Source organism: Emys orbicularis, chromosome 3 (assembly GCF_028017835.1).
Source record: "Emys orbicularis isolate rEmyOrb1 chromosome 3, rEmyOrb1.hap1, whole genome shotgun sequence".
NCBI classification, from domain to species: domain Eukaryota; kingdom Metazoa; phylum Chordata; order Testudines; family Emydidae; genus Emys; species Emys orbicularis.
The window spans coordinates 99,807,403-99,822,291 of NC_088685.1; the positions used below are offsets into that span (position 1 = coordinate 99,807,403).

Genomic DNA, 14,889 nt, shown 5'->3' on the forward strand with positions numbered 1-14,889 from the left:
GTGTACAGCTACACAGAGACTTTAACCAACACATAACATTCAACCTGTCATTTTGACAATAGGCTCACAAAACAAAAGCAGTGGAGCCCTTCATTTGGTGAGATCAGGGGTGGGAGAAAAGTTATGTCCCACTGAAGATTTATGATTTCTTTGTTCTGGAGGCTCTGTCCCTTCAGAAGCTCCAGCATGGCAGCTCTTCTCAATCTTAGCTCACATTGGGGAAACTGGAAAGCCAGCTAGTACCCCTTCCTTCTACAGCAAGTAAGAGCATATGTCACATCACTAAGGCTACTTAAGACAGCTGCTAAGCTGTGGTTATCACAATGCTGGGAACTGGCTCTGCCATGCTTACTCCTGCAAAGACAACTTCATTTTTAAACAGCTGTAGTTGTATATTTCTAAAATCAATATGTCCAGCTAGCCTTCTAGGGTATTTATAGTGCACAAATTACTGAGATCTCTAGATGTCAAAACCAAGGTATATGCACTAGAGGGACTCAGAAGATGTTGACAAAATGGACTTGTCCTTGACATATTAGTTTACCTCCATAACTTTCTGTTAATTAAAGTTACATACACCAGGGAATACAGCAGGTTTTTGTTCCTTTCTATGTTATTCAGCAAGTTGATGATCAAAAGTAGGCAGTAAATATCAGTAACTTAACTGAAAAAATATCTTAACTGGTTGTTCAAGGAAAATTTTTATCACCCCTGCTACACTATGCATCTGGCAACTTTATGGTGGGTACAGAATTTCTGGAATGGAGAACACTGTCATTATTGAACAAGTTGAACAAAAATGCTGAATAGTGTCAATATTTCATTCAAACGGTAGAAAGGGAATAAGCCAGCCTACACACACAGCATTCTAACGGCCAATAATATACAGACAGATGAGGGCAAAAACATACTTCTAATACCATCAGTCTAGGATTCCTGGCACCACAATGATCATATCTCCTTCAGCTCTTGAGGCAATATTTCTGTACTGTATGTCGGCTGTTGCCAGAATGCAAGTAAACTTCATAACTGACTGCCACTTATACCATTCACGGGAGCAGTAAGTTAGCTGTTGGCTTACACTCTATGAAATCCAGTATCAAAGTAAGAAAGCATGACTACAGCATTTGGTAATCATAGCATTCCTTATTCTCCTGCTTTCACTGAAAGTAAACAGGTTAAATTTCTCTGATGTAGCTATACTTTTAAATACAGTGTTTAAAGAAAACAAATTTTAAAGAATTGCCATGCTTACCATCCTTTTCCTTCCTCCATAAACTGTATATTACAATATAGCTGAAACTATAGGAGTTAATTCCCTACAGTAGGTTATATTAAATGGCACGTATAAAGTATTTTAAGGCAGCGGAACGTTTTAGGAATAGCTCAGGTGATGAAAAAGGCTAATATAGTACTAATCATATAGTATTTTAATTCAGAAAAAATATGCCCAGCTATATTGACCCTAGCATCATAAGGGTTGAAAAACCAAACAAGTATGCCATCAAGCATGTCTGAGGAATCCACTGAGCTAGTCTGCTTCTGATACATATTGTGCAAGCCCTTGACGCTGCAATTATAGTCAAAAAAGTGTATTCACTACACCTGTGAAACTATATAAAAGATGTACAAAATATAAATGTCATCAGGACTTTATATTTTCAAAAATTTTAAATAAACACAAAGTATATATAGGCATATATGTTGTAATTTCAGTGTCAACACTAGCACAGAGTTTGTCTCTTCTAAATACATACCTGTATACTTCCTATTCCAACACATGCACCTACAAACACATGATCATGCATACAGCTTTACTTTCTGCTGTTTGCAGAAAAGTCAGAATATACAGAACTATACATTGTATCAACTCAAAAGATGGGCAAACCAAGGAGGATGTCATTCAGAAGTAATTCTTTGTGAGCCATTTAAGAAAGAAAGAGATAGAAAAAGAAAACAAGGGGTATAATTATTTCATCAATAAAAACACTGAAGACTGCGATGATGATCTAAGATTGAAAATGCTTTGCCCAGTAAGTCAAGTGACAGGATTACTCTTGGATGATATACAACAGTGTAGAACTGGTTGCTATCACAATCACAGAACACACAGGTATAAAGAGGCGCAGAGCTTTCACATTTCACAACATCATCAAATTCATCCTTGAGTTCAGACTACTGCCGTCTCTGACTGAGGTGAGAGAGAATAACTGTGTGTGGTCATTCTCACAGCAGGTGGTGCTGAAGGTGATCTGGATGCCCACCTGGAAGGTAAGCGTCTATTTGCTGGTCGCGCTGGCCGGGAGAAGCCTTTCCCAGTTGAACATTTAGCTGGCACAGATATCTAGAACACAAATGAAACTACTTGCCTTAACAAGTTATAACACAGTCGTTCATGGAATGTAAAAGGAATGAAGTGGCATACCTCAGAACAGGTGGTCTTGGGCTATTAAAAGGACCTGAGGATGTATTTACATAGCAATGTATAGAATGCAAAAGAACAGACACTTCTATATATAGGAATTCTTACATTAGTTGCAGCATGAGATATGTTGACATGGATGCTAGATACAAGGGAAGATATAAGATTTTAACCCATATGCAAAGCATAAATTAATTGATCCTGCAGGCACTTTTTCATTTTTGGAACTTATGTGGATGAACTTTTATGCTGGTTCATAAACATAACTCAATAGACAACAATACACTGAAACAGGATTCCATGTACCTTTCAGGTGTCGTTTGATGGATCCTGTTGTAACAGCCAAGGCTCATTATATAGGACTGTGTTTCCATTACTGTTACGTGAAGATGTTTGCACTTCATACATTGTTAATAATGATTATTTATGAATATAGTGTCATAGGTGCAGAGCTTCACAAACACATGAAAGCCAACAGTCCAGATTCTGTTCTTTGTTTCAGTGGTGTAAATACAGAGTAGTTATCATAGATGTGATTCTTCAGTGCATTGTGCCATGTGTGGTTCTTTATACCTTTGCAAAGTGAGTGCAGGTGGGTTTAAAATGCTGCCAGACTGATTAGTTAGTATTTTACACCCACTTTACATAGGCATAAATGACTACACTAGGAACAAGACAGCGGAGAGTCAGGCCCATTGGCTTTAGTAGAGTTACTCTGGATTTATGCCAGTAAAAATAAAATCAAACTCTGGCTCATTGTTCTTGCTCCAAATATTCACTGAGGAAATTTCCTATCAGATTTGCACAGAGCAAAAAAATCAGAAGCTTCTCCTTTTTTTTTTTTTTGGCTATGGTAGAACAAAGTTGTTTCTACTGAAAACTAGCTGCACACCACAGGCGCAGGAACTAGGGGTTCAGGGGTTTTTGCAGCACCCCCAAGTTTTACATGGGGTTCTATCTGTCTTCCCCACTCCGGGGTCCCAGCTGCCAGCCCTGTGCCCGGGGCTCTGCTGCCACCATCCCCGGGGTCCTGGCTGCCAGCCCCATGCGTGGGGCTCTGCTCCTGGTCTTACTCCCACCCCCAGCTGTGGCCCCAGGCTCAGCCCCTTTACCCAGGTCCCCCACTCCCGAAGACACAGCCCTGCTCCCAGCCCCAGCTCTGGACAGAGGTAAGCGGTTGGCTTTCAGCACCCCACTATTAGAAAAGTGTTCCAACTGCTGCACACTGGTGAAGCTGACCCAAAAAACCCCAAACCAACAAAAACACCCTTATGTTAGGCTCAGACCTTGGTCAGAAGAAAATCTATAGGATCAAATTCTCAGCTGTTAAAATCAATGTGGCTCCACTGAAGTCAATGGAATTGTGCCAATTTAAATTATACCAGTTGACGATCTGACATACTTTTTTTCCCTATGGGGTTTCACAGCTCCAAGTGAGTCTACCCCATTTCTGTGAGGAGCTAATGAGGGTATCATAGAAGTTACTAGGGACAGCAAGGGTCATCTAGTCTAACCCCCTGCCAAGATGCAGGATTTGTTGTGTCTAAACCATCCAAGACAGATGGCTCTATCCAGCCTCCTTTTGAAAACCGCCAGTGAAGGAGCTTCCACAACCTCCAGTCAGTTCCATTGTCCTACTGTTCTTACAGTTAGGAAGCTTTTCCTGAGCTTTAATCTAAATCTGCTGTGCTGTAGTTTGAACCCATTGCCTCTTGTCCTGCCCTCCGGGGCAAAAGGGAGCAACTTTTCTCCATCTTTTTGATGGCAGCTTTTCAAAAGTAGCTGAAGACCGCTATCATATCTCCCCTTAATCTCCTCTTTTCCAAATTCAGCATACCCAGTTCCTTCAGTCTTTGCTCATATGGTTGGCATTCCATCCCTTCTATCATCTTTGTCGCTCACCTCTGGATCCTTTCCAGTTTCTCTACATCCTTTCCTTTGCGTGCTTCCAGCCAGTAGTCTGCTGGAAGAATGGGTGAGAATGCTCCATTACTGGAAACTTATAGAAACCCCAGCAAGGCACCTTCAGGGGACAAGCAACAGCCATCATTCTGGAGACTGCTCTCTCAGCCCCTGTAGGTTTTGCCATGGGAGGCTGTGTTAAAGTCCTTTTAATAGGTTTTTGAAAAGAGTCATTGGAGGGATGGGGAGGGGAGGGGGGAATGGGCCAGATTCTGATGTTAGTTATAGCAGTGCAAATCTCAAGTAACTACACTGAGGTTAAACTCTAGATTTACACCAGTGTAACTGAGATCAGAATCTGGTCCCACAGGACTCCTATATTTCACTGATGTAGCTCCATTACCTTCCATGGAATCACTCCTGATTCACACAGGTGTAAATGAGATAAGGATCACACCCAAAGTGTCTAATATTACACAAACAGATATTTTGGACAGTCCCATTTAAGTGGCTTGTTTCTGAAGTTGGGTATAAATCTTACCTCTGGTAACTTCTGTCTCTCTTTGCCTTGTTTGACTTGCTTCCCAACACACCTGGCTGAATTCCTCTGAAACTCTTGCTTTCCTTGCTCTATCTGGAGCATTTCTAAATACTGACTCAATGTCTCACAACTCCCATCTGTGAACTCAGAATCTGACCGTGTCCACTTATCTTTGCAGCATTTAGAATTATACAAAGAAGTCACTGTTGATTTTTCATAGTTTTTCAAAAGTTTTTCAACAACTCCATAGTTTGACCTTGAGTCAGCTGAACGCGGGCGACCAGATAAATTAATTGGTCTCCAATCATGCTCATGAAGCATATGCCGGTAGCCACTGGTGCTTAGAAGTCCATTTATTTGCTTTTGTTGCCCTGTTGTTCTGGCAGTTTTGGTTGGATTGCAGGGATCCTGTTTCTTTGCTGCAGAGAGTCTGGGATTTGAAACATAAGATGCATTTACAGTTTCTGTTCTGTTAACCATACAGTCACACCCTGGGCCACAGTGTTTATGATCTCCAGTTGGTGTTTGAAGCTTCTGATTTTCTTGCAAAGATTTGTTGCATTTATCTGTATGAAATACAGTCCTGTTAAATTCATCAATCTTTGCTGCCAACATTTCATTTCTTTGGGTCTTCTTTGGCAGCATTGCAGGGTCACAGGAGTCATTACCATAATGTAGAACATTAGGAGATTTAGGGCAATGTCTCCTGTGCACATTCTCTGTTTGCACCATATTTCCATCTGAACAGCTCTTCTGGGCAGACAATGGGGAAGCTCCATTCTGAGTACCTTTTCCAAGCTTGCCCACATCACATGACCATGTGTTGTGACAAAAACCTGCCGCTACACTGCACTCAGAGACTCTCTCTTTTTTGGCTATAGGTACTGAAGCAGTTACCACTGCACCACCTTTCACAGACTTCCCTTCATTTGCATGTACCACTGGAGCTTCATTCTGTTTTGCAAGAGAAGGATTAATACATTTCCTTCCATTCCTACCCTCCTGAACCTGACAGTTGCTTCTGCTGCCTGAATCTTTTACGGGTACTTCAGAGACGTGTACAGCTGCAGAAAGTGAGCTTGTCAGATGTCGAGAAGTGCTCCGTGGAGGAACTGGGGGGGCTTCTTTTTTTGGCCAGGGCATGAAGTCTCTTCCTCTATCACCAGTAAGAGAGCTACAAGGCAAATCTTTCAAACCCCTATTGGCACTCATCAAGTTCTTCCTGTTATTTTGTCCTTCTGTTTCAAAGGTGAGGGAAGAAGTTTGTGGTTCATTGCTGGACATGCGGTTCATCTCAGGCATAATAACTGTGTTTTGGGTTTCTTCAAATTCTTCCAGAAAAGGAAGTGACTTCATTCTGTACATAAAAGAAGAGGTGTTTTTAGTGACAAGTGATGAGGATGTTCGTCCTAAGAAGTCATCCTGGGAAAAGGAAGGGAAGGCTTAACCCGTATACATGTGACAGAGCACAAGAGCACTGCCTGACCTGTAAGCGGAACAAAGGGTTAACCCCAGCACAGCTTCCCACTCCCAGTACACAGGCACCCAGAAGAAGGTCTTTAAGATTGGCTGTTTGAAAAGATTTTGGGGGCAATTCCACTGCTATGTACACAGGGAAGAAGTCCCACCCTATGATGGAAGAGTTTGAAGGAACCTCAGCAAAGGGAAGCTTGCAGTGTATTCCTCCCCTCCATCCCCCCACCTAGGTCCCCTCTAACAGGTTTTACTGTAGGAAGGAGGACGGGCCCTCTAATTTGTACTGAGTTCAGTGGGAGTTGGCATGAGTATTTGAGTGAGGAGAGCCTCTGCATGTAGTCATTGGCTTGTTCAAATGTCTTAATAGTCAAGGTGAGAGCACAAATGTGTCATTTATGGTTCATGCAATAATCACATTTTCCAGCACACATTCACAAAGTGTACACCATTTCCTTCACAGTTATTGATGCTAAAGTAATCATACACTGTGGAAAAGACTGTGGGCTGCCCATGCATGGATGTGCTGGGGGAAGACTCCAAGGAGCCCCTCTGTACTTCCTGAACCTCTCAGCAAGAGCCTGGCACAATGTGCGTATATACCTATAAGGCGACAGGTGTTAGCTGCCTAGAAAATGACAGGGTGAGGTCAGGTCTGTACTCATCAGAGTTTGCTGAGCACAGTGAGGGAAACACAATGCATCCTCTCCAAGAGTGGTGTAGCTGCCACACAAGTGTGGGCTTCCCAGGAGCCCCAAGGAGGAATTCTGGCAGAATCAGCCTAAACCTTTTGGGTACTCGGCTGCCATGTGGCCCCACCGAACCCCTGCCAGACAGCCTGTCACACCAAGGGCACAATCTAGCCCTCTGTGCATTTTATGTACATCCTTGTGTAAGGAGCGGTCCCTAGCAGTATTTCCCCATGAGGAACCCAAGGGCACTATGTTTGCAGTGGATGGGGTGTTGGTGGAGGGGAAAAATGATTTGCTACTGTTCTTTTCAGTATGTAGCTTACTTCTCCCTGACGTGGCCAGCCACCTCCTCTTTTGTGTGTGTGTGTGTGTGTGTGTGTGCGTGCGTGCAAAGTGGGGGGGAGGGGGAGGGAAGTCACTCCCTGCCCCCTTGCTCCCTGTAGGGAGTATCTGGTGCAAATCCCCTGCAGTCCCTCCAGTATCCAGTGCTGAGATCTAGGTAACCCTAACATGACACAGAGTGGGGACAGAAATCTTTCGTCCTGTTTACTCCACTACTGTGTTAGGGCTAGGCACAATCTAGCCCTATGTAAATACAGATATCAGTTTATATATTTTGGAAGCACACTGAATTTTCTGCAACTAAAATATGAGTTTGAAACATATTTTGGTTTTCACTGGGATTCCTTACACTGAGCACTGAGAAACTGAGCACTGAGCCCTATCCAGCTCCTGACCAATTCAATTACAAATTTCCCTTTAACTTGAATGGGCTCAGGAATAGGCCCATTGTTGCCTTTCTTCCCCTAACATAAATAGGCCAAATGTGTTTTTACCTTCTGTGGTTGGGCTTCTTTCGAATTTCCTCTTGATAGCTGCATAACTCTTCACTAACTTTCGCCAGTTCTTTAAGAGCCTTTACAAATATAAATAATGTTACCTTAGCATGAACAATAATCTCCAGAATTGTTTTACACCCAATGATGATTTACACAGGAGAGTCCTGTGCAGAAGGGAGTAGCACAGAAAGGTCTCCACGTTATGGACCAAGGTAAATAGCATGCCACTAGTATATTTAACAAAAGTTTATATACTCAACAGTAACAAACTGAGGGGAAAGGGGAAACATTCCCTGGCTGGGAAGTTGTTGCATCCTGCGACCAGTAGCGTAGCTAGGGGGGTGCAGGGGAAGCAGCCGCTTCCCCTGAGCACATTTTCTAAAAGCGGCGCCTTTCCGCGCAGCCAGCACTGGGCTCCGGACTTGGAGTCCGGAGCTGGGTTTTGCATGCGGCCGCTGGCTGGCTCTGGGCTCCGCACCGCCCCCCTGCATCCCCAGCCCGGCTCGCTCGCTCCGGGGCTGCAGGCGGCGTCGGCTGGTTGCCTGGCTCCCTGGGGAGGAGGAGGAGGCGGCTCCCCCCTGCCCGCAGCTGCCCAGCTCGCTAAGTCGAGCCTCGCTTGGTGCACGCTGCCCAGGCAGGGGTGGGCTCTGCCGGGAGGGGAAGGGGCGGCAGCGCGGCGGGGTCTGGGGGGGGGGGGGGGCTGAGGAGCAGCAGCCCCGTTGGCCCCTGGCCCCAGCAGCTCCATGCAGAGTGAGGCAGCCACACGGCGGGGAAGGCAAACACCTCCTGAACCATCCTGGGTGAGCTCTTGCTCCTGGGCTGGTGATGCAGGAAGCCGAGACCTTCCCTCAGAGTCAGTATTGAATCAGCATGATGATCCTCAGTGTCCCCTGAGCATGATGCTCAGGGAACACTGTGCCACCATCTCTCAGAGGAAGCTTAAAACCAACGTCCTGACCATGTGTGATCACTAAAGAGTCCACTTCCTCACTGCTTAACCCTCCTGTCCTGGCCAGTGTGGGCGATTGCATCCTACTGACCCATCTTGCCCTTGCAGTTGTGACAGGAGGAGACATTTTTTCACTTTGTCGCCTCTGTCACACCGTTGTGGTGCAAATTGGCTGCCAAGTTCCACCCCAGAAGCAGCTGAATTTCAGGCTGGGATGAATGGTCTCTCTGTCTGTACGGATGTATTCTATAAAGCACAACGCATGAAGTGCATCAATGGCAAGTACTGGTATCCTGCTGGCATGATAGCCAGGGCACCATGATACTGTGTTGCATTGTTTGCATCTTTAGTTGTGATGATGCCTCACTGCAGGACACTATTGTGTGTCCTGGGGCACAGTCATTATGTGACACCATCACAATGCACTACATTAACATGCAGCTCTTTAATGGCTCATGCTCATGGGACACAGGACATTTACAACAGTAGAATCATAGGACAGGAAGGGACCTCAGGAGGCCTTCTAGTCCAGTCCCCTGCACTCGTGGCAGGACAAAGTATTATATAGACCATCCCTGACAGGTGTTTGTCTAACCTTTATTAAAAATCTCCAGTGACGATGATTCCACAACCTCCCTGGGCAATTTATTCCAGTGCTTACCCACCCTGACAGTTAGGAACTTTTTCCTAATATCCAACCTAAACCTCACTTGCTGCAATGTAAGCCCATTGCTTCTTGTCCTATCCTGAGGTTAAGAAGAACAATTTTTCTCTCTTCTCCTTGTAACAACCTTTTATGTACTTGAAAACTGTTCTCATGTCCCCTCTCAGTCTTCTCTTTTCCAGTCTACACAAACCCAATGTTTTCAATCTTCCCTCATAGCTCATGTTTTCTAGATCTTGAATCATTTTTGTTGCTCTTCTCTGGACTTTCTCCAATTTGTCCACATCCTTCCTGAAATGTGGTGCCCAGAACTGGACACAATACTCCAGCTGAGGCCTAATCAGCCTATTACTGTCCTGAGACCTCCAGGTGAAGCGGGAATCCAACTGTAAGGAAGCAGGAAACATGCGTTCAATTCCCAGCTCTGCCAATGACTCCCTGGGTGACTTTGAACAAGTCACTTAGTCTGACTGTGCCTCTGTTCTCCATCTGTAGGTACGTCTACATTGGAGCTGGAGGCATCATGCCCAGCTGGAGGAGACATACTGGTGCTAGTTTGGATCAAACTAGAGTGCTAAAAATAGAAGTGTAACGGCATGAGCACCAGGATGGGCTAGTCACCTGAGTGCTTATCAAGAGTCTCAGGTGGGATCACACTCAGGATGGCTAGCTCCTTGCACCACTGTGGCTCCATTTCTATTTTTAGCACACTAGCTTGATCAGCGCTAGCACGGGTATGTCTACACAAGCCAGAAATTACACCTCCCTTTTCCAGTGTAAACATACCCCAAATCATGGGGATACTTCCTTTCGTCCACCCTCTGTAAACTTTTGGTACTCTATATGTACAGCTTCAAGCACAGCCTGACTTCATGTGAGGCTTCTAGGCCCTACTGGACTTGTTATTAATAATAATTAATATGCCACCAAGAAATAAGGGAACCATTGGCTGGAAACCAAGCGTGCAGCACTACAATAGGCACCTGTCACTTGGACGTTAACACGGCTTCCAAGCTTTCAGTTTTCTCACATCAGGACATCCAAGGAGACCTCGACAGAACAGTACAAAAGCCACAATCTGGTGGGCAGAGCTCCTGGTGGCTCTGAAGCCCAGCTGGTGCCAGCGGAGGAGGTGGAGAAGGAAGGAAAAGGGGGGGATGTTTTTTCCTCGTGGTCTCTTTTCAGCGGCATCTTTTCTCCGCGAGCAGTGGCAGCCCGGGGAATGACTCTGCCACAGCCGAGCCACTGCTCTGCTCCGGGGGCGAGGGGTGACAATTACAAACTACTGTATTCTGTGATTTACTTTCTAGAATCTAAAGTATATCTAAGTATAATCTAAAGTTCTCCTGTGAAATGCCGGCTGTGCAAACCCTTCCATGGCTGGATCATTCTTGTGTTTTTATTTTAAGTACAAATAAATATGCATAACGAATTTAAAAGTATGTAATTAGTAATTTGATATGTCGGGTGGTGCCTTTTTTTATGTGTTCGCTCCCCCTGTTAGAACCTGGCTACGCCACTGCCTGAGACTCAGAGGACATATACTTTGGGTAGAGAGAGAAGGATTTCATCATGTTCCCCACATTTGCTGAAACACTGTTACTGTCGTACTTACTGCATTGAGATCACCAGCATAGCTACTGGTATCTTTCTTAGGAGTTTTCAAGCTGAGGTCTTCATATTTCTCCTGGTTGTCACAGGCCAGACTGTTCCTTAACAAAACATTGTTTTTCCTCTGAGTTCTAGTTTCTTTACATTCTTGTTCTGATTTACTGAGCAAACTCTTTTCTTCCATCCAGCCATTTGCCAAGTTGTGTCGACAGTTCAGTTCTGCTGTGTCACTCCGTTCTGAAGTAGGGGAATATACAGATAGCTGCAGCATCTTGCTTTGAATGGCCTTATTATCCCGGACATTCATATTGCTCTCCCGCCTTAGTTTTACCTCCTGGTAAAGCTGAAAAGGCAATAAAACACCCTATTTAATCAAAGTAGAGTTATGAGCTTGTAGGATAAAGGACCATATTTATTGTCTGTTTTTAACTGTGTTACAAAGCTCCTGAGCATTTCATTCAGTAAAATCACTTATGGGCTGAAAGATTTTATATGTATTTTTAGCTAAGAGATGCTGAGTCCTAAGTGGAATGGCCAATGGGCCATTCTATTGTCACAAGGTGTGGAGAAGGTTTGTTACAATTCCCCAAATCTTCGCTATATTTTAATCTATGGCTTAGAGCTATGGAATGGGGTTCCAGAAGATCTCACAAGTTAAGCACCTCTGAGCTGGGTCAGTAATTAGGTGGTAAACTGCCAGGAAACATCAATGTGCTCCAGCAAATTCTGCTGGACTTAAACAAGTGAAACTCTCTCTATGAATCAATACTGAATCAAAATTCCAGGATGGTGTTGGATGGTAATGTGCTGGTGTCTTTTTGATGAGGTCCTGAGATCCTCTGCCTCCACTAGTAAAAGCAAAGGCATTGTTAACTCAGGTGTTCTGGCATATTCTAATTTGGGGAATTATAATACAAAGGCTTCCATTTACAGTCCCTTGAATGCAAAGATCCCAAAGCTCCTTACCAACATTAATTAATTCTCACAACACCCATGTGAGGTAGACAAGGGATACAGCCGTTTCTGAGCTGAAACACACCTGCTCTTTAACAGTGCACAGCACAGTCTGTAACACAATTTAAGACAGGCAGAAAAGAAAAATACTGCATCTGCTTGAAACTGCATAGCAAATACGGGTAGGTAGAATGCAATTACTAGAGTTGGGAATTTGGCTAGGACACTGAGGTTTACACATTCCTATTTTCAGTTGAAAAGCGAAGTGGACTTGTTAATGACCACAAGCAGTCATTACATCTCACTCAAAAGCTATCAGGCCTGATTCTCCCACTATGGCTGCTTTACGCTGCTCTGGCAGTGTGTGTAAATTACAATTACATTCACTTTAAAGTCCCTTTACGCTGCAAGAGCTGTGTCAAAGGGCCTTAGTGTAACTGAGAATTAGACCCATCATCTCCAACACCATAGAGCCAACTAACAAAATGGCAGATGATTATTAATTGTAATAATAATTTATTATTTATATTACAGTAGCATATAAAGGTCCCAATCAGGTTGGGGCTCCATTGATCTAGATGATGTAAATGATAGAAAGGAAATCTGATTCCTTTCCCAAACAGCATATATATACATATAGGGCTCATGTTACTAACCACTGAAATGTAGTCACTTCTGTGGCAAAACAAGGAAACTAGTTAACAAATCACAGCAACATCACAACATTTAAGGCAGGAAGTAGAGAAGAATATCATATTCAAATCAAATAGAAATTACATCTGAAACATAGGAGGCAGACATCACAGAGTTACATTGTAGCCTGAGAACAGCATATGTCTGTGAGTCATTTGGCTCCATTTTCCTTTTCCATTTTATTATTTTCCTTTCATGTGAACAATCTCTTCCTTACATTCCTAGTGGTTGCAAAAAGCAAGTGAGAATATTTTCATGTGTATATTAGAATAAATTTGTGCATTAGCAAGTGGCAGAGGGTTTTGTTCAGATGACAACTTTGGTGTAAAAGAATAATAAATAAATTACTTACGCTATCCCTGAAAGGAAGTGAATTAGAATTGATAGAAAGTAAATGATCGCTAACAGGTGTAAATATTCTTTGTGTCTAGCCTTTGTTTACTTTAATCCTTTCTTCTAATAAATGTCGTCAGTAAATATAGCAGGTCCTTGCAGGAATAAATTTCTCATTTCCTGAGCAACTCATTCTTTGATTCATGGAATTCCCTTTGATGTCAACGAATAAAGTAGTGCCTAATTTATCCCAGCCAGAGAGGTATATTTTAGAATATGCCTGTATTAGAATTTTGTTGATAAACATGCATTCACGTAAGCCAGTGGTTCTTAACAAGGGGTACGCATACCCATGGGGGCACGCAGAGGTCTTCCAGGGGGTACATCCATTCATCTAGATATTTGCCTACTTTTACAACAGACTACATAAAAAGCACTAGCAAAGTCAGTACGAACTATTTCATACAATGACTTGTTTATACTACTCTATACACTGAAATGTAAGTACAATATTTATATTCCAATTGATTTATTTTATAATTATATGATAAAATGAGAACGTAAGCAATTTTTCAGTAATAGTGTGCTGTGACACTTTTTTCTATTTTTTGTCTGATTTTGTAAGCAAGTTGTTTTTAAGTGACGTGCAACTTGGGGTACACAAGACAAATCAGACTCCTGCAAGAGATACAGTAGTCTGGAAAGGTTGAGAGCCAATGACCTAAGCCCCATACAGATATGTCTGCTACTTTTTAAAATGCATGTACGATGCACACTGTGCCCAGAATCTCTGGCTATGGTATATACTGCCAGCAATACTGCAGCAAATTTGACCTAAGACCAATGCTTCAAAGTGACATCTCAAGTTCTTACTCTCTATCCATGGTTATAAAATTAACAATATCTCAAATACTCCCACAGCTCAGACCTTGAATCCTGCCATCAACCATTAAACAGTGGCAGGCACGGAACTGGAAAATGGTTCAGAGAGAAAAACCATGAGGTGGCCTTGGGCCACCAGATAAGACTTTAGAAAAATGTTCATTTTTACAGTGTTGTTTACACTCAAAAATCCAAAGTACCTCTTCTATTTTCTTCTGCATGACCTTCCACTGATTTTCCCACTCCTTCCTTTCACTGTCAAATCTCTCCAGCAGTTCCATCTTCTCTTTGGTCCAGTTTCTCTCAGTATTCTCCAGTTGTTTATGCAGGTCCATTGCTGCACTATGAGTATCAACTAAAAGGTGTTTCTGCTCCTCTTCTTTCCTGAATGTTTCCTGGAAGCTGGGATTGATTTTATCAGAGTAAGTCTTTCTTGTCTTTGATTCTAGCTTCAAGCGAAGAGAAAAACAAATATAACAGACAGCCCATTCCATTAATTTCAATTGTATCAAAGCTTGCTATCTATATCAGGATTATAATGATAAACATATACACTACAATAGAAGTATGGACAAACTGGAATACACAACAGAAAAAGGAGTTCCAACCCCTTCTTCCCTCCCCCCCCCCCAAAAAAGTGATATCTCATAACAAATTTAGTCTGTCATTCTACATGCTGTACCGAAATAGCATACACATAGGGAATAGTCCTACAAATGGGTAATATTCAGACTTGCTCTCCTTTAGATGAAGCAGAAGTGCTATAACAGCACTTGATCCTGCAAGATACTGAGAGCCTCTTGCAAGATGCTGAGCACCCTCAATTCCCATTGCAGTGAATGGCAATTCAAGGCCTTGGAACCTTCCAAGATCTGTCCTTTAGGCAGAATGGCCAAGAATGCTGTCTGTGTGCTATATCTGAACTGTTCACAAG

General features: G+C 43.1%; 1 protein-coding gene across 1 annotated transcript; it reads right to left on the reverse strand.

Annotated features, from left to right (window-relative positions):
* Window positions 1-2,170: 2,170 nt before the first annotated feature.
* Window positions 2,171-14,290, reverse strand: KIAA0408 (KIAA0408 ortholog). Its single transcript, XM_065401424.1, has 5 exons — window positions 14,156-14,290; window positions 11,098-11,436; window positions 7,867-7,946; window positions 4,866-6,222; window positions 2,171-2,344 (listed from the first exon to the last, which is right to left on the reverse strand). Exons 1-5 carry the CDS (start codon window positions 14,288-14,290, stop codon window positions 2,171-2,173), a joined length of 2,085 nt encoding a protein of 694 aa, XP_065257496.1.
* Window positions 14,291-14,889: the final 599 nt, after the last annotated feature.